The sequence below is a fragment of the Leuciscus leuciscus genome, assembly GCF_965113295.1.
Source record: "Leuciscus leuciscus genome assembly, chromosome: 16".
In the NCBI taxonomy this organism is placed as follows: domain Eukaryota; kingdom Metazoa; phylum Chordata; class Actinopteri; order Cypriniformes; family Leuciscidae; genus Leuciscus; species Leuciscus leuciscus.
Genome location: NC_138740.1, coordinates 34,367,672 through 34,393,220, shown reverse-complemented (window position 1 = coordinate 34,393,220; position 25,549 = coordinate 34,367,672). Strand labels below are relative to the sequence as shown.

Here is a 25,549-nt window from a genome sequence, read left to right as displayed (position 1 = left end):
CTAACCCCCAAACCACACCCCTCAAATACTTCTTGTCGGTGATTGGCTGGAGCACTGTTTGTTGTGTTTCGTGGTGCGGGTGAGCCCAGTTTATTTTTGTTGCCTTTTGTGGAGCCTGTGGTGTCTAGAGAGACCTCGATTTTTTACAGTGTGTTCAGGGGACAGGCAGCTAGCGGATAGTGAGGAGATGTTTGCTGTATGTGACAAAAAATGTTTTGGCCTAAAAAACGCGTGACATCACTTAGAGCACCTTTAATTGTTTAGTTGGTCTCACGTCCCGTTGAATAACACGGGGAGGCGGGACTTATGACCTATACTAGGACCAGTCACCGGGGGGCGATCGAGACGTTTTGGCTTCACTTTTCAGGGCTTGTGCGGCACGCTTGGGTTGGAACAACATGAGGGTGAGTAATTACTGACAGAATTTTCATTTTGGGGTGAACTAACCCTTTAAAACTGACATATAACAAAACATCTAAACTATTTTTGCTAAATTGAGGTTCACTTACATTTATTTTTCTTTAGATGAAAAATGAGAATTTAATGTGTTGAATTTAGACCTGATGGGAGACAAAAGTCACCGTCTTCAAAAACTTTTACACTAAAAAGCGGTTGGAAAAACTGGACTCAAAGGTTCTTTCAACTGGAAAAAGGTAAAGTGAATGTGTTCTGTGTCTGTGGCAATTCAGCAGTGACACTTGGTTTACATGCCGAGTTATGAAAGAAGGTTTAATATTATTTGAATTCTTATAATGTATGTTATAACTTGCATACAATTTGGTTTAAAAGGCAATACAATAGAACTCGTGTTTTAAACTGATTTTGTGTCGTCTCGATCTTCTGAATAACTTGTAGCCTACTTGTAACAGAATGAGCTTTTCAATATGTAGTTATGGCAATAGTTTGGCAGTGCCACAGATGTTCGTATAGATGGCGACATTTGCTTTCGTTTCAACCACGTGATCTTGTTGAATACATCGTGATTCATGAAACTTGTAACTGATTAAATTCACTGTTTATCAGATAGTCAGGACATTAATTAAAATATTTCTCCATTTTGCTGCTCAAAATCTGCTGTTTTTCAGACTCTGAGCACATTAATTTAATTATTTATTAGGAGGAATCTGGTGAATCAAACATTAGAAACCACAGTCAGACTCAAGAGTTACTAAGACCGTTATACTGACCAGTTATTCACATGACAGATTATGAGTTGTGTTGAGCGTTAGGCTATTTGATGCAATGGATAAATGAAACCTTGTAAACAATATGAACTACTGAATAATAGTTTCATGCATGCAATGTTATCTATCTTTAGGTCGTTTAAAAAAAATAAAATGCTTAAGTGTATATATTTGCTATCATTTATAGGGAGACTATAGGTTTAGTCTACTTAGATCTTCATACCTTTTGATTTGAAAACTATGACTTTTCTCTAATTTGCACACATTCACAGGTTTAATCGATGTCTGATTACAGCAATAAACCCTAATCAATATTCTTTCAGTTTCTCTCGGAACTGAATTAAAGGATTGATAGTTTAACAGTGCTGGAAATATAGTGCTCAATTCTGACAACTTTCACTTTCACTTTAGCCCGACACGTTGCCTGTTTTATAAATGTAAAGAATTCCCATCGCTGGAGTTCTGCCAGTAGAGGCGCTCGAGCAACCGAAGCAATGACACACATCCGAGTCTAGGAGAAGAAGAGAAGTGAGCGAGGGAAGGGGATATAAACACGAGAAGTGGAACACAGCCGTTCATTCTGCTCTAAATCTGCTGTTTTAGACTGTGAGTACATTCATTTTATCATGTATTAGGAGAGATCTAAATCCAAACGACTAAACGAGTCTGTTCATTTAGTGAATCAAGCAGAAAATAATCGAAATTAATCGACTGATGTTGTAGGCTACATTATTTATGTAATGAACAAATGAAACCTGGTAAACAGTATTTTTAATGCATGTAAATCATATCTAATGTTAGAGCAACATAAAAAAAAAAAGATTTTTTTTTAATAAGCTAGAGGAGTTAGGCTAAATTGTTTCAAAACAGTTGAGCAAAACACTTAAATGCAGGGTAGGCGATTTGTTCCAGAAAAATTTTTTATTATGCTGATTGAATGTATCTTCACATCCTGATAGCTTGTTAAAATGTATCAAAATAAAAATACCTAAAAAGTTACATCTAAAGGAAATCTGGGTACTCAGGACATGAGTATTTATCTTATAATTTATCTTATTTTTAAATAATTTCTTTAGTATTATTGTAAATACAGGCTCTATACTTGGAAAATACATGTAATTTAACCTGTCCTCAGAAAGAGGTCACAATGTAAAACTGCCAAAAAAAGTGTTAAGAAATGCAGAAATATACATTTAAATTAAAAGGCATAGACATGTAAAATATCAAACAATACCAAAAGTAAATCTTGAATTATATTTTCCATACAAAAGGCCTATCAAAGTTGTGTCCTCACTTTGCGTAAACTCTGCCAGGATTCTTTTGTCATTTGGAATAAATCAGGCAATATCATGGTCAATAACTTCGAGGACCCCTTTTCTCCTCCTCATTGTAGATATCCAGGGGGGTAATCCAGCGCCCGAAAAGCGTACCACCCCCGGGGGCCGCCATTGGCTAACAAGCCATCACCTGCTGTTAGCATTCCATTGACTCCCATTCATTTTGGCGTCACTTTAACAGCGAATAACTTTACATCTGAGGCGTTTGAAGACTCTATTTGTCCATTGTTTATTTCTAAAGAAACACGACAATGTATAAAAGGCTCCATTACCTTGTATCTTACGTTATGGCCCCGTAGAAGCAGTTTTTGTAAAAATAGGCTAACGATTGCGTCATAACCACGCGACTCTCTGGAAATTACCGTATAAACAGGAGGAGAAGCTCGTAGTCAATCGGGGGGACGTGGAGGCATAAAGTCAAAGGAGAAGCCCATAGAGAGTCATAAAGTTGCTCCTGCTCCTAGCTCATGGACAGCTCCTACTCACGCTCTCCGGTTCTGCAAGATTCGGAAGGGAATGATTCAGATTTCCCTTGGCACAGCTACTAGAAGACTTACAACTGTCAGACAGGTTGCTCACATCACATCTACGTCATCAAGCTCAGTTTGAGTCTGCGCAGTACGCTCAGCCATCAGGAAGAGAGTGCTTCACTTTTCTCCGTTGAAGTCTATGGGGTCGCTGTGTCCATTTCTTATACTATGTAGATATCTCACGGTGATCAGAAACAGAGATGACACGGAGCTGTTGTGCTGTAAACTGCACTAACCGCCAAGAAGATGGATTTAAAATGTTCAATATTCCGAGGGGATCACACGCCTTTGCTAAAAACAGACGGAGATTATGGATCCAGGCCATTAATAGGGCGGATTGGGGTCCCGGTGGTCCTAAAGGCGGCGAGAGTCTGTGCAGTGCCCACTTCGTGTCTGGTAGGTCTTGCAACGTTAAATTTCTATTTGTTAACATTAACTACAAAGTTTGGAAAATGCTACATGCAGGGTTAACGTTAGGTAAGTTAGGTTTCTTGGTTCAGGCTGAAAATCAAATGTAAAGGCAAATCGATAATGGTACATGCATTGTATAAATTTCTTCAACTCTGAATTAACGTTAATGCTTGTTTTTGTGCTGTTGGTGCTCATTATGGATAGGCAGTAGGCACTTGGTTTGCATAACAGCAAACTGATTAAACAATAAAAGGCAGACAGGACTTGGTTAAACAATTTGCTCAGCTGAGCTAATGTTAATATCTCTTTTCTCTTTCGCTTATCAGGAGAACCGTCCATGGATTGTGATAGTCTAGATTTTGTTCCATCCATTTTTTCACATAGCACCCGAGACACCACAGGAAAGGTGGCAAGGTCTGTGTCATGTCATTTGTGTGTATATATATATATGGACATTCAGTCATCTTTTGTAATATTATAACCTGTCTGTGTAGCCTGTTTAGTGTCTGAGCAAATAAGCTCACTTTATTTGGCCTTTATGTTATTGCATTGTAATCTTTAGCTCGTTAACTAACTCATACTCTACTGTTTGTCCTATATATGAAAGAAAGAGAAGGCGGGATGGAGCTAAGGCCGCTGTGACCAGCCGCACCGGCCAAACTGAGGCAGATCCTTGTGAATCCACTGAAGGTATGTGCAAGCCATACTATTTAGTGTACATTATAAAATAAATGATAGAAATCACGAAGTGGCGATGGTGAATCTTAAAGGGATAGTTCACCCAAAAATGAAAATCATCTTAATCATTATGATAATGATAATCATCTTGGATAAGTTTCTTACATTTACGTTTTGCAAATGAATCCTGTAGCCTACAGGCAATGAGCAAATGTGGATGTTTTATATGTCTTAAAGATATAAAGTGAATAAATGGTCTTCATCATTTAATTTGTTATTAAATGAACTTACATTTCGTCAAATTCGGCCCCTCGTTTAAGTCCTCAGTTTACCCGTGCTCATGTATCAGCACAGCATGCACTTGGCCGAAAGAAAGTTCGGTTCAGAGACGTTGCTATCACGCATGCGCAGTATCTCCAGCTCATCGGTTCTCCGTATCGAACGTGTCCGAAAGAAACAGTTCTCGGTTTTGTACTGGTGATCAGAGAACTGCTGCAACAACAGTTCTTGACTCGAGAACATATGTCTCCAGTATGTTTAATACGTTATGTTTTGATCAACTCATTATAAACATTTACTTTGAACTCTTGAAACCTTGACAAGAGTTTACGTCAAAGATTTATATCAACTTACTTAGAAATTAAATTAGTTGTTCCTACTAATACAGTGAAAAGAGTAATTATGTGATAAACATGTTTTCAACATGTTTTATTTTGTTACACTTATTGATGTTCAACAAAATAGCCTACTTAAAGGATTAGTTCACCCCAAAATGAAAATGTCCTAATAATTTACTCACCCCAATGCCATCCAAGATATCCATGTCTTTCTTTCCTCAGTGGGAGAGAAATTATGTTTTTTGAGGAAAACATTTCTGGATTTTTCTTCTGACAATGGACTTCATTGGTCACCATCGTTTTTAAGTCCAAATCAATGCAGTTTCAAAAGTCTTTGAAGTGTTTAAACGGCCTGTACGCGATCACAATTGAAGAAGAGGTTGTTATCTAGCGAAACGATAGGTCATTTTTACCTTCAATAGTTCGGATTGAGGTGATCAACAAATGGACAGGGAACTCACATTGAAAGGTCACGCCGGCGCTTGCGGAAGTACAAACGCTCTTTAACAAAAAAAGGTAAAACAATGATGGCAGACGATTTGGAAGTTGAAGGAGAAAATGAGATGGAGTTTTTCACTTAGAGCGTTTGTCTCGTTTGTCTTAAGCCTGGAACACACCAAGCCGACGGTCGGCCGTCGGGCAGTTTCCGTGCGTCGGCCGACTAAATCTTCTCAGTGTGTTCCGCACCGTCGGCTGAAATTGGTCCTCGTCGGCTTTGTAACGGCCGATTCGACATGTTGAATCGGCGTCGGGCCGTCGGTGAAAGAGGGAACTCTGATTGGCTGTTCAGCTTAGTGACCGAGTCAGTGCACGAGAATAATAGCAAAATAGCGGGCAAAGTCAAAACGGTACAGATAGAAGGCTGTTCTAATGATATGTCATCTTATCTGAGTGTTCCTTGGCGAATATTTCAATATTAACACGAGAGGAGTGGAATAAAGACAGTGTTTAGCAGGATTGATATTCAAAACGGTAAGCACGCACTGCTTTGTTTACGGTTTGTGTAACTGCAGCCGGCAGCGCCGGTTTCCCTTTTTGAATGACGAATATAGACGAATATATCTGCAGAAATAGACAGTTGTCTCATTTACACGCAGGCGCAGAACGCGCATTCTAGCTGACAGTCGGCTGTAGTTCTCTCGGTGTGTTCAAGTGCAGCTTTTTACCCCGACGCGAGGCGACAACACAGTCGGCTTTCATCAGCGCTAGTTCGTCTGCGTCGGCTTGGTGTGTTCCAGGCTTTAGTCTTCGTACGGTCACATTGTAAACAGTGGGGCGGTACTTCCGCCGGCGCCGGGCGTGACCTTTCAACGTGATGACGTAGTTCCCTGTCCGTTTGTTGATCAGCTCAATAAGAACTATTGAAGGTTAAAAGTCTATAAATAATTATTTTATTTTTTAAATGACCTATCGTTTCACTAGATAACAACCTCTTCTTCAGCTGTGATCACGTACAGCCCGTTTAAACACTTCAAAGACTTTTGAAACTGCATTGATTTGGACTTAAAAACGATGGTGACCAATGAAGTCCATTGTCAGAAGAAAAATCCAGAAATGTTTTCCTCAAAAAACTAAATTTCTCTCCCACTGAGGAAAGAAAGACATGGATATCTTGGATGGCATTGGGGTGAGTAAATTATTAGGACATTTTCATTTTGGGGTGAACTAATCCTTTAAGAAACATTTCGTCCCTCTGAAAAAATTGCACGCATGCTCAGCTCATCTGGTTCTATGTCGAACACGTCTGAAAGAAACCATTCTCGATTCTGTACTGGGGATTGAGAACCGCTGTTCCTGTACGTTCAGTAATGTGCGCATGCTCAGTATCAGTTGCTCATTACTTCTCTCAGCACAACATGTCTCAGTTCAGTGAACTGTTGGATTTACTGGAGTAAAATCTGGGATATTGGTTTATTTCGAGTCGGAGGGACTGTCAGGCATGTCCGAAAGTGAGTAACATTAGTAGCTTGTGGATCAGCGCTGACGCAAGACGTGAACTGTTTCAAACGATTCAGTCCGATTTAGTGTACTGGTTCGACCGGTTCACTAAAAAGAACCAGTTCAAAAGAACGATTCGTTTACGAACCAGACATCACTACGCTCAAATGCTCACGAAGAAGAGCGCTCGTGCGTTCGGCTGATTCTGAGAATGTACTTGCACCTCAGAATGCTTTTATGATGCGAGATTAATGTACACAGCCCACTACAAACACCCTTGTAATTCGCTTTAACCTTTTCGAACTTAATGATTATTTTATAGAAGGTTCAAGTGGTGTGTGTAAGGCATTGGAAGCCAGCAGATTACGGCTGGTTATAAAGCACGCGGCGCCATCTGCTGTTAAAAACTATGCTCAGAATCGTTTTGCGTTGCATTCGGAAAAAATTGGAATCGATCCAGAATAATTTCTCGATTCAAGATGCATCGATTTATTGTCCCAGTCCTAATATACATACTGCTACAGTCAGGGTTGGAAAGTTCAAGGTATGAGGGCAAAAATGCTCCTGATAAGTTCGACAATGTGACACGAGCAAGATTGCTGTTTTTGTTTCGTTTCTGAATGAATCCGTGTTTTTGAACAAATCGTTTGAAGGATTCTGTGACTCAGACTTGCTGCCACCTACTGGCGGCTTTAGTTTCCCATCTAAAAGAAGGCCTATTATTTATTTATTTTCCAACATTTCATATTTTTATATTCAGAGTTTTGTACTTAACTTATATATCTTAACATTAATTATGAAATTGTTATTGCAGACCTTTAACCTGAGAGTTAAAAATTCATGAGAGTTTAAATGCTGGGAATATTCCCATCTTCCCACAGGAGAAGAAGAAGCAAGCAGGAGGAATTACTCCAGGAGAAACTACAAACATACTATTGTAAAGATGGAGATTAAGGAAGAACCCTGCAGAATAAAAGATGAAGATACAGAGGAACAAATAGGTTGGTGTTTTCCTTCATTCTCTTTAAATACTGACGAGGAAGGGATGGGCATTTTTCAAAAATATTGCATTCAAATATTCGGGCTCATAAAAATCGAATCGAATGTAAGTTTAACGAGAAAGACGTTATTTTTTAGTTTTTTTAGTTTTTTCCGCTTTTGTCACCATTTCTTAAGCTTACGATTAGGCAATATACACAACAAGCTTACAATACGGTTTTCTTTTAGTTGAAAACATTAAAATAATATGTGTAAACAAAAAAATATAAAGAACAAAAGCATTTAAGCTCAAGCAGCGTAAACGGATAAAAGCACTATTAAAGCAGACTGCGTCAATTATCGTACAGAACGTACATATACACACTAGAGCCAGTCAGCATATGGTTATCGTGGATATATATGTGTAGAAAAACAATTATATCCACATGCTCGAGTGAGAAAACGTGCTGCGCTGCCGCTGACAGACGTTTTAGACAGATAACGGTGTGCTAAGCGAAGTTTCTAACAGCACTTTGCGTTTTCTGTTCTTAAACCTGTCTCCCTCAATGAAACTTAAAGGAAGCACATGTCTCCAAATAATGTTGCTATCAGATAAGTTATCTCAGATCACGCGGGGTCCAGCTGCGCTTACCTGCAGTCGTGAATGCAGAGATGGACAGCTGTCTTTCCTCAATCGACTGGTGTTTGGATTTTATGTGATTTCTCATTGTGGTGATGATATTATGATAACTCAGATTCATTCATTAATTTGATCAAAAGTAATTCCATTTTGTAAGATCATTCCATTTTGTAAGATCGTTCAATAATTTTCATCTGAGTAATTACAGATCGATAATCTATGAGGAACATTAATATGAAACATATAACCATATTTTTCTAAACTATATATTTATATATATATATATATATATATATATATATATATATATATAATTTTTTTTATGTTCCTCTTTTATTTGAATGTTGAAAATTGTATGTGTTATATGTTAATATTTTAGACTTGATGGAAGTGAATGAAGACAAACCCCATCGGTGTGAAAAACCTAATTTCACAAATGAAGATGTAAACAGTCATTTCACAGATGGAGAAGAATTCACACAAAAGCAAACCCAAAAAACTGAACTTAAAGGATCTTTCACCCAGGGTTTTAAGGAAGAACCCTGCAGAATAAAAGATGAACATACAGAGGAACAAATAGGTTGGTGTTTTCCTTCATTCTCTTTTATGACTGATAAGGGAACATTAAAGGACACCTATTATGACTCTTTTCACAAGATGTAAAATAAGTCTCTGATGTCCCCAGAGTATGTATGTGAAGTTTTAGCTCAAAATACCCAACAGATCATTTTTTACAGCATGTTTAAATTGTAATTTTTTGGGGCTCAGAAAAACGCGCTGTTTTAGTGTGTGCCCTTTAAATGCAAATTAACTGCTGCTGCACAGCACAGGGGGCGGAGCCTCAAGAGCTCGCGCTTCAGTCAGGACAATCTCATCTGATGATATCAGAACAGAAACTCTCAGTTGCGTGTTCATTTCGACTCGGAGTCGGACAATAATGCCCACAGAGCCAGAGAATATATGCTGTATGGAGATAGAACAGGTATAGTTTAGTTTAATTATGGTTATAACTTATTTGTCATCTGCTTTTATCCACTAATACAAGCCTGCTGTAGCAGACCTTGTCCGAATGATGACCAAAATATACTGACGAGTTCAGTGAAGTTTATTGTACATCACACAAAAGATGAGCGTTTGTTTTACTCCAGAGAATCTCTGTAAGAGCTGAATAAACAGAGTATAAGAAGTGAGCATTAAAGTCTTATCCATAAACTAACTCTCTCTCTCTCTCTCTCTCTTTCTCTCTCTCTCTCCCTTTCATTATCAACAACATACACAGCGAAGTACACAAAACACTCGTTACAACTAACAGTAAACAAATATACACACCTTTTCAGTGGGTGCTAAATAAACTGGTAAACCTTGTATCCGTAAAACTATTCGATGAGCTGTCATAAAGAGCGCGCTCGCACTTTCATTTCTTCCGTGTCCAGTCAGGCCTGTTGCTCCGGAGAGTGTAAGCTTGATCACAAACAGTACAGATCCATCCTCGAGTAACAACGGGAGTAAATGAAGACTGCTATGTTCATTCTTACATCCATCAACAACACACCTCAATCTCTTAGGAGACATTCTTGTCTACAGCTGCTTAAGCGTCGAACATTGGCGGACTGTGTCCAGCTCACTCAGGGCGGGTCTATGCTCAAACTGAAGTGTCACTCAACAGTCGTGGGAGGGGCCTGCTCAATTCTGCGTCACATTGCGCTGAATCTGAGAACAGCTCATTCTGAGACAGTGCTTATGATTTATTGAGATTGTAAAAAAAACACTGGGTGGATTTTTATCATTCTAGGGTGGTTTTGCTCACACACTGCCAACACACATTTATGTTCAAACACCAGGTAAAAGTGAATTTTGCATAATAGGTGCCCTTTAAAGGAGAACTTGGTAACTTTTTTAACTTAATAAAACTGTCTAGAAATCATTTGGATGGTTAAACAACCTGTTCTGGTGATATTGGTGACTTTCCCCGCTCCCCCCAGCGTTCCCAGGCGGAAAACCAACCTTGCAACTTGCGCACTGCCGTCCCGGCAAAGTGAAATTGGAAGTCTCGTGAGAAGCGAGAACTAGAACGAGAACGAGCGCGAAACACAAATTGCTTTACGGCAATTCGACATAAACACACACGCATGTATGATGTATTACCAGATTACTCACCTCGGTAGACATAGCTCCACGCGATACAGTTGGCTTGCTCCGATCAAAACAAACGCACATGAGCAGCGGTAGAGAGGGGGAGGAGGCCGCCGCAAGTGAGTTTTTTATGACTGTGTTGTGAAATATACGCCCCCCCACAGCTGTAGGGGGAGCTCGTGGGGAAAACATGCGACAACAAAAGGGAAAATCAGCGAAGAAGTGACTAGAGTTCGCTAGAGTTACAGAGTTCTCCTTTAAGATGAAAAGTGACATAAAATACATCTAAAACTAGATACTAGTGGACTCTGTAATAAACTAGATTTGTGGTAAATTAAGAATGAACTATTTTTTTGTTTCTCATTTGTCCTTTTTTAATTTAATGTAATATGTTGATTTTAGACCCAATGAAAGTGAGTGAAGAGAAACACCATTTCACAAATGAAGATGGAGAACTGACATATAAAAATAAAGACAAAAAACATCTGTTTCACGAACCTCATCATTTCAAAAATAAAGATGGAAATGCAGTCGTTTCAAAGACTGAAGAGAATATCACACAAAAACAAGCTGGAAAATCTGGAGTCAAAGGATCTTTCACCTGCTCTGAGTGTGGAAAGACTTTCATATATAAATCAGACTTTAACGAACACATGATGATTCACACTGGAGAAAAACCGTTCTCATGTTCTCTATGTGGAAAGAGTTACAGACATAAAGGACACCTAAATGTGCACATGAAAGTTCACACTGGAGAAAAACCATTCACATGCACTCAGTGTGGAAAGAGTTTTATATCCAAAAGAAATCTCAACTATCATCTGCTCCGTCACTCTGGATTGAAATCATTCAGCTGTGATCAGTGTGATAAAACATTTGTTTTGGCATCAGGCTTACAAAAACACCTTAAAGTTCATACTGCTGTGAAGCCTCACTTTTGTTCTTTTTGTGGAAAGAGTTTTTCAATAAAGCAGTATTTAAAAGATCATGAACGCATTCACACTGGAGTGAGACCTTATGTGTGTGTTGACTGTGGGAAGAGCTTCATTACATCCAGCAACTTAAAATCACACCAGAGAATTCACACTGGAGAGAAACCGTACAAGTGCTCACACTGTGGAAAGAGTTTCCGCTTACCAGCTTTTCAACGGAATCATACAAAAAACCATTGTCCGAAGGCATCTAAAAGTTCATGTTCAGATCCATCACTGACAAATAATACACCTGCAAGTAAATAATTTTTTACTTGTTTTCCTCTTTCCTCAAAAATGTCCTCTTTTATTTGAATGTTGATAATTGTATGTGTTATATGTTAATATTTTAGACTTGATGGAAGTGAATGAAGACAAACCCCATCGATGTCAAAAACCTCATTTCACAGATGGAGAAAAATTCACACAAAAGCAAACCCAAAAAACTGAATTTAAAGGATCTTTCACCCAGGGTTTTAAGGAAGAACCCTGCAGAATAAAAGATGAAGATACAGAGGAACAAATAGGTTGGTGTTTTCCTTCATTCTCTTTAATGACTGACGAGGAACATTAAAGGTGCTCTAAGCGGTCACGCGTTTTTTAGGACTGGATGAGGAGGAGGGAGGGTCGAGCTAGCCTCCGTTTTGTTTGACAATACTTTGAACGTCAACAAGAAGTGACGTCACCCAACATCGGTTAAAGCACCTTTAAGATGAAAACTGACATATAACAATACATCTAAAATCAAATACTAGTAGACTCGGTAGTAAACCAGATTTGTGGTAAATCAAGAATGAACTTTATTTTTTTGTTTCTCATTTGTTCTTTTTTAATTGAATGTAATATGTTGATTTTAGACCCAGTGGAAGTGAATGAAAAGAAACAGCATTTCACAACTGAAGATGGAGAACTGACAGATACAAATAAAGACAAAAAACATCTGTTTCACAAACCTCATAATTTCAAAAATGAAGATGGAAATGCAGTCGTTTCAAAGACTGAAGAGAATTTCCCACAAAAACAAGCTGGGAAATCTGGAGTCAAAGGATCTTTCACCTGCTCGGAGTGTGGAAAGAGTTTCATTTATAAATCAGACTTTAACGGACACATGATGATTCACACTGGAGAAAAACCGTTCACATGCTCTCTGTGTGGAAAGAGTTACAGACATAAAGGACACCTAAATGTGCACATGAAAGTTCACACTGGAGAAAAACCATTCACATGCTCTCAGTGTGGAAAGAGTTTCATTTCCAAAAGAAATCTCAACTATCATCTGCTCCGTCACTCTGGAGTGAAATCATTCAGCTGTGATCAGTGTGAGAAAACATTTGTTTCTTCATCAAGCTTAAGAGAACACCTTATAATTCATACTGGTTTAAAGCCTCACTTTTGTTCTTTTTGTGGAAAGAGTTTTTCACTAAAGCAGTATTTAAAAGTGCATGAACGCATTCACACTGGAGTGAGACCATATGTGTGTGTTGACTGTGGGAAAAGCTTTATTACATCCAGTACCTTAAATAATCACAAGAGAATTCATACTGGAGAGAAACCATACAAATGCTCACACTGTGGAAAGAGTTTCCGCTTACCAGCTCTTCAACGGAATCATACAAAAAAACATTGTCCGAAGGCGTCTAAAAGTTCATGTTCAGATCCATCACTGACAAATAATACACCTGCAAGTAAATAATTTGACATTCAGATCAATCAAAAGCTGGAAAATTTGTGGTGAATTTTGATTGTTTGACAAGGGGAACCATTGGGGATGGTCAAAATAATAGTTTAGAAAACTAGTTTGTTGCCATAAAAGACTATGATTTAGGAAGGGATGGGTTTTGTTTCTTTTGTGGAGTTAAATTATTTTCATTAATCGTGCATATGAGGCATGTGTAAAAGTGGAAACGAGTGGTCATACCTTGTATTTTGACAAACACTTTGGTTTAAAAAAGTAATAAAATTTGTGTTACTGGTTTAAGCTGATTTTGTGTCGTCTCGATCTTCTGAATAACTTGCATTAGTTTCTCTAGTTTTGGCAATAGTTTGACAGCGTCACAGATGTTCCTCTAGATGGTGCCATTTGCTTTAATTTCAACCATGTGACTTTGTTGAATCCATTGTGATTCATAAACGTACTATGTAACTTATTTGTTAAAAATGTACAAATATAGATTTAATGAACGATTACATTATGAATCCATCTTCCAAACCGTGTTTTGTCTTATCCTAAAACATTACTGTATGCTTATTTTAAGTTTTTATATTCTGACAATATCGCTTGTAAACGTACAGCAGGACTGCAATGTGTAAACTGGAACTGAACTGGGGAAAAAAATTATACATCAATATTCCTATTAAAGGTGCTCTAAGCGATGTCACACGTTTTTTAGGCCAAAACATTTTTGTCAGATACAGCAAACATCTCCTCACTATCCGCTAGCTGCCTGTCCCCTGAACACACTGTAAAAAGACGCGGTCTCTGTAGACAGCACAGTCTCCACAAACGGCAAGAAAAACAAACTGGCCCAGCCTGGACCACGAAACATAACAAACAGTGTTCCAGCCAATCACCGACAAGAATGATTTGGGGGTGGGGGTTGGGGGGTTAGTGCACGTGCACATGAAGGGGGGTGTGGAGGAGAGAGAAGCATGAAGAGGGAAGTTAGCTAGAGGAGAGATGTCGTAGACAACGACAACAACTAACGTTAAAAATGTATATTCTTGAGAATTTTGATATGGCGACACAAACGACCAAAGAGACGACGTTCCAATAAACAAATAACAAAGAATAGGGAAAAAGAGAAGGAACGCGCTGTTACGAACCCCTCTTTAAAATTGGCAGAAAAGGGTTGCATAACATAAAGGACACGTGAAACCTAAATGCAATGCTAGAACATGTATTTAAATAACAAAACTAGGAAAACACGTATCATAACGAAAAGAAAACAAAGATATTTCTAAGTACCAAACTATGATAAACACAAACAAACAACAATAAGACACTTCAAAGTATAAAGGCAACGAATATTAACAAAATATGAATATTCAATATTTTGAATTGTGATTCATAAACACACACTCTCAAAAGATCTGATCCTGAATCACCGTGAAAAGAAAAACCTTGACATTGAATTCAGCACTGAGAGACATTGATATCTGGATTTATCAATAGAGATGGGTTCAACATGCAGTAAAATAAAAAAACTTTTCCATTTGTTGACATGAAATGGTTGGATTCAGATGGTAAATATCATATATTAAGTTGTCTCATCTCCATCATCACCCATGTCCACCTTAGAGATAATCACCAAATGTATAATATGATAAAAATAAAAATGATATTAGTCATATCATTTAATAAAATAAAATATCATAAAATAAAATAATATAATATAATATTTAAAAAAATCGATCTTGTCTTTGATAATACTTTACAATAACTGATGATCCAGTTGATTCATTCTGGATTCAAACTCATTACAGAGTTTGGCAATAAAGGCATTTGATACCATGTATGACATCACCTAATGAGTCACTCATGATAACACTCATTCAAATTAAAAAGCTCATTCATTGCATTACAGGAACATTTATTTTCCTACTGCATGTGTGTAACTCGTCTCTACTGATGAATCCAGTAAGCAATGAGCAATGCTTTCTCTTATTCCTTATCTCCAGGCATATCAATATATATTTATATATATACACATACTATACAACCTTTATAGATTAGATATGTTATCGTGGCTGATATTATATGGATATTACATGTATTATCCATATAATATCAGCCACGAAAACATATCTAATCTATAAAGGTTATATAGTTTAATATGGTTTCCGCCAGTAGAGGCGCTCGAGCAACCGAAGCAATGACACACATCCGAGTCTAGGAGAAGAAGAGAAGTGAGCGAGGGAAGGGGACATAAACATGAGAAGTGGAACACAGCCGTTCATTCTGCTCTAAATCTGCTGTTTATCAGACTGTGAGTACATTCATTTTATCATTTATTAGGAAAAATCTAAATCCAAACGACTAGACTGTTCATTTAGTGAATCACACGGAAATTAATCAGAAATTAATGCTATTTGAAATGAAACCAAATGAAACCTGGTAAACAGAGTTTTTAATGCATGTAAATCATATCTAATTTAAGAGCAACATAAAAATCAGTATTAAATAAATAGTTGTTTGAGCAAAACACTTAAACCGAGAATAATCCAGGGTGATTGTAAGTGTGATGATCATCTGCTAAATGAGCAACAACGACCACAATTAACTCCTTCAGTCAGTGAAGCTCCCACAGCCGTTCATGAGAGTTTAAATGCTGGGGAATATTCCCATCTTCCCACAGGAGAAGAAGAAGCAAACAGGAGGAATTACTCCAGGAGAAACTACTGACATACTATTGTAAAGATGGAGATTGAGGAAGAACCCTGCAGAATAAAAGATGAAGACACAGAGGAACAAACAGGTTGGTGTTTTCCTTCATTCTGGTAAAGTGGCCCCTTTTATGCTATTTTAAATGCTCCTAATTTTGTTTTGGAGTCATTACAATAGGTCTACATGCATCAAAGTTTTCAATGATTCTCAAACGACTCATCCGATGATTCAGTCTCTCTAAGATGGCCCAGTCTGTTGTAATTCCTAAATCTCAGCGATTGTACACACTGTGAAGACAGTAACAATAGTGTTGAATTTACCATATCAATCCGAGCGTGAGTCCGATGATAAAACATTGGAAGAACTAACATTAGTTATTCCACCCAAACCTCCATCACAAGAACGACTTGAGCAGGACGTTTCTCAGTGATGCGTTACTCAGTTTGAGGTACATTATGTAACTGTAATTCCTCATCATCTATGTTTAGCAACAAACCCATGTGTATATTTCTAATTAATGTGGTGCACATGCGGGAACTGTATCAATAACGGTGTCAATAACAGCGCATATATTAGCCGAGCACTAACGTGAGTTAAAGTTTATAAAACAAATCTTGCTCCATACTTAATCATTTCTCAAAGTAGTGAGAGCTAAAGGTTGACCAATAGTGAATATTACCAATAACGATTACTAGGTTTGATCGGGCTAGCTGATAACCAATTATTCACCAATTGTTTTAAAATTGATACTGATTGAAACCAGCATAATGCATAAAATATGCTGAACTTCATTACAAAAATTGAAAAAAGTACTGAACCATGAAAATTAAAATATAAATATATTAATTGTTAGTTCATAGTGCATTAATGTTAAGAGACAAACTTAAAAATGTAAATAAAATTATTAGTAGATATTGAAATCAACAAATGAACATTGTTTATTATTCTTAATTTTACAAATGGACTTTGTAAAGTGTTACCATTTCATATAAATCCAAACTGTTATGCTTATAGATTGTTATCTTTATATCTACACAAACACCATAGCATTGAAATTAGACACATGTATATTGTATACATGTATATTCTCACACTTTATTTTCTTCTATTTTAAAACACTTGATGATTAACTAATCAAAATATGTGAAAACACAAACATGTGTTACAGAGACGACAAAAAAAAAAGAAAGAACTTAAACCAGCTTGATATAAACTAATGTAAAAACACCAACACTCGCCCTTTATCATAGCCTATATATTTACTCCAGAAACTAATTCTACGAACATGGAAAACTGTGATACATGGGATAGATAGGATCGTAACCTTTACGCTGAGGAGAAAATCCAACGCGACTTTGAGGGGTTTACATGGTTTATGTATTTCTGCTCAGCTAGCAACACTGGACATCAACCCACACGGTATACGCTAATAACTTTTCAAATACGGTCTTCTTTCTATATATAACAGTTATTTCTAACAACGTGTTAGACAGGACAGATCGTAAACGAAGGAACACAGAGAATGCGAGCGCTGTGAGTTTAGGTTCTGGTTGGCGTTCTCAGCGCATTCAAAATAAGTCAGAACAACAAGCTTGTCTTCCTACTGGCGGTGCGAATGCAACAAGGGAAATGTTTCTAAGGGAACCAATGGTTCTCGGGGAACCACCCTGGTGGCTCGTCCCTAGAACTAAGTTCCTACAGCTACCCGGTGCGAAAGCCCCTAGTGTTTGAGGGCCGGTAAAAGTAGACGTTGTTCACGGGAAGCCAATTAAGACCATAGGCTGGCATTATACAAATTTGATACTGCGTTACGTGTGCAGGTCTTTGCAGACCATTTACATTCACAGACTACACATTAGAGCTGCACTGATACCAGATTCGGTATCGGGCCCGATACTGCGCACGTGTCCTCATACTAATACTCATTAAATTGCTTCGATAGCAACAACTGATACCACGCAGCATGTACAGTGCAGTACAGTGTATGGCTGTCACAAATCCTGGTCGATTAAGTGTTCATTGAATCGATAATAAACTCGATTTTCCATGTCTAAAGACGTTTCCATTTTAAATGGCAAATATGGTCAAATCCACGGACAACTAACAGGCATTAGGACGAACGTAAAGAGGGCGCTTGAGACGCGCACAAGTCAGCAATATTTCTGATGATTATTGGCGTGAAGTTTCGTGCACAATGACAAACAGGAGTGCAACATTTTCGAAAAACAATAAACAGAGTGGACTGCCATAACATCAATGAAAAACATTACTGCAGTCTTCAACATGGCTCTTTCTGACGAATTCACCAAAAAATCAAGCAAAAACACTAGTCTTGGAGAGTATCCTAGTAAACATAGCTGTTAATGTCTTAAGTGAGATGAAATGCAGTTGAGAAATTTCAACAGGTTAGTGCTCGTGCACATGAAGGGGGGTGTGGGGAGTGGAGGAGAGAGAAGCATGAAGAGGGAAGTTAGCTTGAGGAGAGATGTCCTAGACAACGACAACAACTAACGTTAGAATTATATTCTCTTGAATTTTTATATGGCCGATAAAGATGCGCGGTTGGCGGTTACAGCCGCGGACAAACCGATGATCGGGCGGATGACGTGACGGAAAAAAATATTTTAATTAAATTCGGGCGGGTGGCGGGCGGTTGAACCAATCAAATGAAAAATAAATGCAGCGCCTTGCATCGCCCAATCAGCGGATGACGGGCGGGTGCGGTTTTGAAAATTGGTCAAAAACGTTGGTGCGGATGGATGGCGGACGGATGATGAGTTTTGTGATGCGGTTGCGGCTGAAATAATAGCCCATACGCGCATCTCTAATGGCCGACACACGACCAAAGAGACGACGTTCCAATAAACAAATAGCAAAGAAGAGGGAAAAGGGTCGAGCTAACCTCCGTTTTGTTTGACAATACCTCGAACGTCAACAAGAAGTGACATCACCCAACATCGCTTAGAGCACCTTTAAGGCTAACGATTAATCTACTAATTGAACGATAATTTAAAGGATGATCGATCATGGTCATTTGTGTAAATTGACATCCCAAGTTTCTATTTATTTCCTAAAATAACACATTAGATGATGCATCATCATCCTGCACATATTAAACCTGTATCTAAATATGTTACAGTTTAAAAGTAAATCCACCTTGTTCTTAAGGGGGGCATGTTCCCCTACTACTTGCACCTGAATATTATCATATTTATAATAATTATATATTCCCATCTTTTCACATGTGAAGAAGCAAGCAGGAGGAATTACTCCAGGAGAAACTACGGACATACTATTGTAAAGATGGAGATTAAGGAAGAACCCTGCAGAATAAAAGATGAAGATACAGAGGAACAAATAGGTTGGTGTTTTCCTTCATTCTCATTAATATTCGAAGGCTACATGCTAATGTATTAATTATATATAATAATTAATAGCATTAATAATTAACTAATTCGTCCTTTAATTGAATTTTAGATCATATTGATGTGAATGTTTTGAAACACGAGTTTCGAAAACCTCATTTCACAAATGAAGATGGAAACATTATTTCACAGACTGAAAACCAATTTACAGTGAAAAGTGCTGGAAAAACTGGAGTCAACGGATCTTTAACCTGCTCTGAGTGTGGAAAGAGTTACACAAATAAATCAAACCTTAAGAGACACATGATAATTCACACTGGAGAAAAAACTTTCACATGCTCTGAGTGTGGAAAGAGTTTCACACATAATAGTAATTTCAAAGATCATCTGCGCTCTCACTCTGGAGTGAGATCATTCAACTGTGATCAGTGTGGTAAAAAATTTGTTTCTTCATCAAACTTATGTGCACACCTTAAAGTTCATGCTGCTGTGAAGCCTTACTTTTGTACTTTCTGTGGAAAGAGTTTTTCACTTCTGAAGTATTTAAAAGAACATGAGACTATTCATAACGGTGTGAGACCTCATGTGTGCTTTGACTGTGAGAAGACCTTCTCTACATCCAGCGCCTTAAAAAAACACCAGAGGATTCACACTGGAGAGAAACCGTACAAGTGCTCGCACTGTGGAAAGAGTTTCTCTTGCTCAAAATCCTTGAAAGAGCACGAGAGAGGTCATACTGGAGAGAAGCCGTACCAGTGCTCTACATGTGGGAAGAGTTTCACCCGATTTGCTAGTCTTCACTATCATAAGAAAAAGCATTGCCCAAATTTTCTCGAATAAACAAAGTTCATGTTCAGATCTGTCACTTTCAAGTAAATAGTTTGATATTCTGATAAATCAAAAGAGGAGTTGTTTGCAACTGAGATGATTTGAGAAATGTGTTAAAATTAGGTGAGGATTGTTGGAAATTGGGGGAAGGTCAAATTCAAAATTCCTGGTTTCAGGTGGAAATGTTTATTTTGCTTATGTTAGGGAGTAAATATAGTGAAACTAGTTCCCTTTCAGTCGGTCACGTTCAACGTCATTTCGGAAGTTACCGACGAATTGGGATCTCCGTCTGAGAACTATAGCCGCGTTTCCACCGCAGGAACTTTCCCCAGGAACTAGGAACTTTGGGCTGGTACTCGATGTGTTTACACCGCAGGAACCAGGGTCTAAATGAAGTTCCGGGTAAATATTTCCCCCTCCGATAGTCCCTGCTCATGAGGTAGTACTTTTTCAAAGTTCAGGAACTTTCAGGGGTGGGACTTGTGCGCTGCACAAGCTGATTGGTTGTGTTCACGCCGCATTTTGGTTGGATGACTCCACGCAGCATTTATTTATTTTTAACCTCCCTTTTTAAAAAATCTATTGCGGTTCGTGTCGTGGCTTCATGCAGTAAGAGTTGTCTGTCTGCAAATATGGAATTTAATTAAAAAAAACTGGTGGACTGGTGACGAGTTTCAGGCTTTATTAAGGGTATTTGTGGAAGAGGAAACTTTCTGCGCGGTCGTCCCAGCCATCTCACGGTCAATGTCCGCAATAGCTGATAACATACAAATTTTATATCTAACGTTAGCATTACAAGCTTACTGAACACGCTTTATCAGTGCTCGTCTCTTTTCTGCCACAGCTTTTATTATTAAGTCATTATGTTTACACATTGTCATCTATTGCAAGGCACTCCAAACCATGTTACAAATTTACTATAACAGGATTGAAATAGCGCTTTGAGGTTAGTAACCAACAACTATTTACAAGACTGTCACTATTTATGATTGATAGACGGGGTTCAGGCTTTTTTTAAGTGTATTTGCGAAAGAGGACATTTTTGCGCGTTCGTCCCAGGCATCTCACAATAACTGATAACATACGTTGTCTAATTTTATACGCATACGAGCTTTCTGAACACGCTTTAGTATCAGTGCTCGTCTATTTTGTTTTGTTAATTACCTCGTTAGTAAACCAATACATAACTGCAGCACAGTTTGAATCTCCTTTATCTTGAATCTTATTTATTATAAATGTGGCGCTCAAAACTGATTACTGTCAGTCGCAGACTTGGAGGAGCAGTTGCGCGCAGTTTACCTTCCCGGTACTTTAGACCGCGGTGTAAACGCAGAAAGCAACCGGTCTGGGGCAAAAAAAGTTCCTGGGAAAAAAGTTCCTGGGACAAATTGTTCCGGGTAATTTCGGTGGAAACGCGGCTTATTTCCGTCAATATTCTGTACAAATTAATTTAGCAAGTCTGGCTGTGAAGAGGTGATGCGCTATTATTAATGTCATTCTATTATTAATGTCATTCTACTTGAACTATTCTTGTACAAATGGCACTGTATTAAACAGTACATGAAAAGTGTTTCTGTTGCTTCATGAAAATGTCTGAAATTACAAATATTGTATCTCATCCACTTCGTCTGTGATTAAGTACACAAACGCAGCACGAGTGTCACTACGGGAATCAGAAAGTGCCCGACTTCACAGCTCCTTTTCAAATCATGTTATTATTATTATTTTTATATTTCCATTTTAATAAAAACTCGTTAAAGGGATAGTTCACCCAATAAGGAAAATTCTGTCATCATTTACTTTCCGTTGTGTCGTTTTAAAAGTGTATGACTTACTTTCTTTTGCTGAACATAAAAGAAGATATTTTGAAGAATGTTGAAAGCCAAAATGTTTTGATTACCATTGACTTCCATTGTATGAACAAACAAAATACTGAGACATTTCTCAAATTATCTTCTCTTATGTTCCACAGGAAGAAAGTCATACAGGTTTGAACCGACATGAGGGAGAGTAAATAATGCATAAATTAAAAACTTGTAAATGCATTGAGCTCGACCAGTGTCCGATCCCCAAACAAATGACTCTTAAGGGTAAGTTCATTTTAGTAATTAAAAAACACAAATAAACCAGCCGGAGCGCATCAATGAATCCTGAATTATTACTTTTGTCATGTCCGACTTAATAATCAAATGGCTACATGTAGTACCTTAAGACCGTCACTGAGCAGTTATTCACATGACACATTATGAGTTGTGTTGAGCGATAGGCTATTTAATGTAATTAATAAATGAAACCTGGTCAAGTCACCTTCATTTATATAGCGCTTTTAACAATATGGACTGTTTCAAAGCAGCTTTAAAGTGATAATAGGAAATTAAAGTAACAGAGATTGTTTTGGCTTTAGAATAAAGTAATTATCCATCTAAAGTTAGTTTTGATTGATTCACTTCCGTTGCAAAGATCATTAGTTATTAACTTAAGGAAAGGGCTCATTGAGCATATATAGAGCTCATTTCTGCATAAAAACACCACTTTTGAGAAGAAAAAGACTAAAATATCATAAAGAAATAACAGTACTGTACAGTAGGCTAACAGTCGGCTCTTTCGTTTTGTTTTTAATTTGCCCTTCTTTTATTCAATTATAGCAAATAAATGATTTGAGACCCAATGGAAGTGAATGAAGACAAGAAGCATCCGTTTCAAGAGTCTTATCATTTAGCAAATGAAGATGTAATTTCACGGACTAAAAAGAATTTCATGCAAACAATGTGTAAATGTGTAAAGAGTTTAATAAAGGAAACATTAATGTGCATGTAAGAAATCACACAGATAAAGATGAATCTATTTCATTCCAGAGTTTAAATAATATTTTTTTCTCCTAACTTTTCAAAATCTGCTAGAATATCTTGACATCTCCTTGAATGAGCAACTTTCACTTTCACTTTAGCGCGACGCATAGTAGAGGCGCTCGAGCAACCGAAGCAATGACACACATCCGAGGGGAAGTGAATGGAAATGAACCGACTGATGTTGCTCGTAAAACGATCTCGTTACTGACTGTTTTTTTGTTTTTTTTACATTACAATTTGGGATTTTTTTTTGTTGTATTTTCATTTTATGCAATGAAAAAATCTGGTAAACAGAGTTTTTAATGATAAATCATAATCCCCCTTGTTGATAAAATGACAAAAAAGCTTTCCCTCTGAAAAACGTTACCCTTAACGTTAAAACCCTTAAAATTCTCTACATATGATTATTCACGAACTGTAAATAACAGCATTTGACCAATCATAAAATGAAGTTGCTAGCCTTATACTATTTCAAAGATATAAGTTACAGCGCAGGGATGACAGCAGAAACTAAAGTATCCGCCGCTGGTTCCTTCGAGATTTTCCTATGGGGTTTTATAATGATGAGTAAAATATTAAAGCCTGCTTTAAACATAGCTTGACGATACTTTGACACTCAACCAAAAACCGTACCCAGTAACTTATTAAAAACGTACGTTTTCAAAAACGAACATAACTGCTTCAAAACTGGAGTTTGGTATGAGTATGCGTTTGTGGGACAGACACTGATGGGTATTTGATTCTCTTTCTTCACTTAATCGACATTTTCAACCCCCTCCTCATCACTCGAATCACTGGTGACCGATTGCATTTCAACTTCACTCTCTCCATTTTGGGCAAACAAACAAATCCCAGATAAAAAAAAAAAAAAGATTAAAAAAAAGTTAACTATAGCCTAATTTACTGCTAGCACAGGGCTCCAGACTAACTTTTTGCCTTGGTTGCACTGGTGCGCCTAACTTTTTTATTTAGGTGCACCAGCACAAAATTTGGGTGCACTGAAAATTTTTCTCGGCTCGCGTCACCTTTAACGCCACAATTTCAAGGTCACCTTTTTATCACGCTCTATATACATTCATATTATGTAAATTATTTTAAACAAGAATAAGGTGTAGGTAAATAAAAAAAAATAAAAAAATAATAATTTTAAAGTGCTTCACTGAGCTGCCAAACTAACTATTTGCTCAGGCGCGGTATAGGCTCTACCTCCGTCTCTGAGTCGGATGCCATCTCCGACGAAGGACCAGGGCTTGGCATCTTACCAGGGACTGGGGAGAATGGTGGCTGAAGTAGCTTCATGTCTGGGCTGTTGTCGGAGCATTGACCGGGGAGTAAAGGGTTTTAACGGTATTCCTACTCTTACCGATACTGCTTATCGATCCGGTACTTTAACTGTATTCTTATCGGTTCTTTTTGTTTTTATATATATATATATATACACATATATATTAGTCTAAAAAGAAATCTAATAAAGTAATCAAATGTAAAATAACACTGCATAATTTTTCATAAATAGATTAATGCTTAATAAAGCTGAAGTTATTCTTTCAAGAGCTTTGTAGTGATTTTTCTCTTGTTGTTTGATTCGCAGTAATGGCGCAATCGTCCGCATGTTTACTAGACTGCGGCCCCTTTAAGACCGAGTGCAGATCTGCTATTGATCTGATGCACCATATTCTCCCAACTATTTCCATAACTACGTCCATTTAAGACATAAACTGTTTTTAGTGAATCTCCAAGCCGGTCATTTTGACATACTTTTGTGTACATTTGATCGTTTAGACACGCACATTAAACCCAAAGTAGGCTATAATTTGCTTGTCTTGGTTTCGGTTTCGGAGCGCGTGCCGCCTTGCGAACAACATCTCTTGCGCAGATTTTGTGCTTTTAATAGCTCTTTTAATTATTTAACGCGTCTCGCAAGTTAGCAACAGTAGCTAGACTGCATTTTACAACAATCACCGATCGTGCTGATTCTGTCGTTAGGTTTGAGTTTTAGGGAGAAATGACAGTGTAATGCTGCGAAGAGAAGAAGTTGCACTAGATAGAATGCGGCTATAGTTTTTAATGGTTTTACCTCAATATATTATTTTTTATAATCTTTGGAAGCCGAAATCTAAAATAAAATCAGACTAATATCACAGACCTTAAGTGTAACCAGGCTACGTTTGAATGTTTAATTCTGTCCTCCGTCATCACTCATTAAGCGTGAGAGAAGAGTGTGAGTTCCGTCAAAGGAGAACAAACAAACAAACAAAGTTCGTGGAGAGGCAGCGGATGCGAGGACGTTAGGTGCACCGGTGCGACCTAGGAACATTTTTTGTCGCACCCTTACAAAATTTGGTCGCATGTGCGACCAAATTGGTCGCACTCTAGAGCCCTGTAGCATACAGGAACAATTTCAAATACTGAAAGGACTTAAAATACTGCAACCAGAAATAATTGATTCATTTAGAATGATTCAAATCTGGTCTAAACTAATAATTTTTACAAAAAACACATTTAGAAATTGTGAATCATCAAATACATTATATTTCTGTAAGTATGTCTCCTATATGTGAACATTTGAGAAGTGCAGTGTCTCCATGTAATGTGCAAGGTGCACAATCACATGCTATTTTGACTACCATTCTCTCCCAACGTTGACAACAAACGTCTCTCCCTCTGAGAACAAAGACATAACAAGCTAAAAATTGAATGCTTGCA

At 37.7% G+C, this 25,549-nt stretch overlaps 2 protein-coding genes and 2 long non-coding RNA genes across 14 annotated transcripts in view; 2 read left to right on the top strand and 2 right to left on the bottom strand.

Annotated features, from left to right (window-relative positions):
* The window catches only part of LOC309478109 (uncharacterized protein), a 127,241-nt gene extending 113,841 nt beyond the window's left edge, over positions 1-13,400 (top strand). The window contains exons 1-9 of one of the 10 annotated variants that reach the window (XM_082141611.1): positions 1,714-1,790; positions 2,578-3,447; positions 3,789-3,876; positions 4,070-4,152; positions 7,577-7,696; positions 8,693-8,893; positions 10,849-11,676; positions 11,771-11,944; positions 12,275-13,400. In XM_082141611.1, coding sequence (XP_081997737.1) covers positions 3,252-3,447; positions 3,789-3,876; positions 4,070-4,152; positions 7,577-7,696; positions 8,693-8,893; positions 10,849-11,676; positions 11,771-11,944; positions 12,275-13,110 — 2,526 coding nt within the window. In that variant the 5' untranslated portion in view covers positions 1,714-1,790; positions 2,578-3,251 and the 3' untranslated portion in view covers positions 13,111-13,400. Of the gene's footprint in view, positions 1-1,713; positions 3,877-4,069; positions 4,153-7,576; positions 7,697-8,692; positions 8,894-10,848; positions 11,677-11,770; positions 11,945-12,274 lie in introns of those variants that run through there. The other 9 variants (XM_082141612.1, XM_082141613.1, XM_082141614.1 and 6 more) reach the window with 9 other exon arrangements.
* The window catches only part of LOC309478228, an 80,318-nt gene extending 55,267 nt beyond the window's left edge, over positions 1-25,051 (bottom strand). The window contains exon 1 of the long non-coding RNA XR_014198881.1: positions 24,990-25,051. This is a non-coding gene — a long non-coding RNA (uncharacterized lncRNA). The remainder of the gene's footprint in view (positions 1-24,989) is intronic.
* Positions 1-25,549, bottom strand: part of LOC309478232 — a 156,937-nt gene that overhangs the window by 96,426 nt on the left and 34,962 nt on the right. The window lies entirely within an intron of this gene.
* Positions 15,330-25,549, top strand: part of LOC309478147 (uncharacterized protein) — a 206,570-nt gene continuing 196,350 nt past the window's right edge. The window contains exons 1-2 of one of the 2 annotated variants that reach the window (XM_082141716.1): positions 15,332-15,403; positions 15,773-15,892. The gene's annotated coding sequence lies outside the window, so the exon portion shown is untranslated. Of the gene's footprint in view, positions 15,404-15,772; positions 15,893-25,549 lie in introns of both variants that reach the window. The other variant, XM_082141710.1, reaches the window with a different exon arrangement.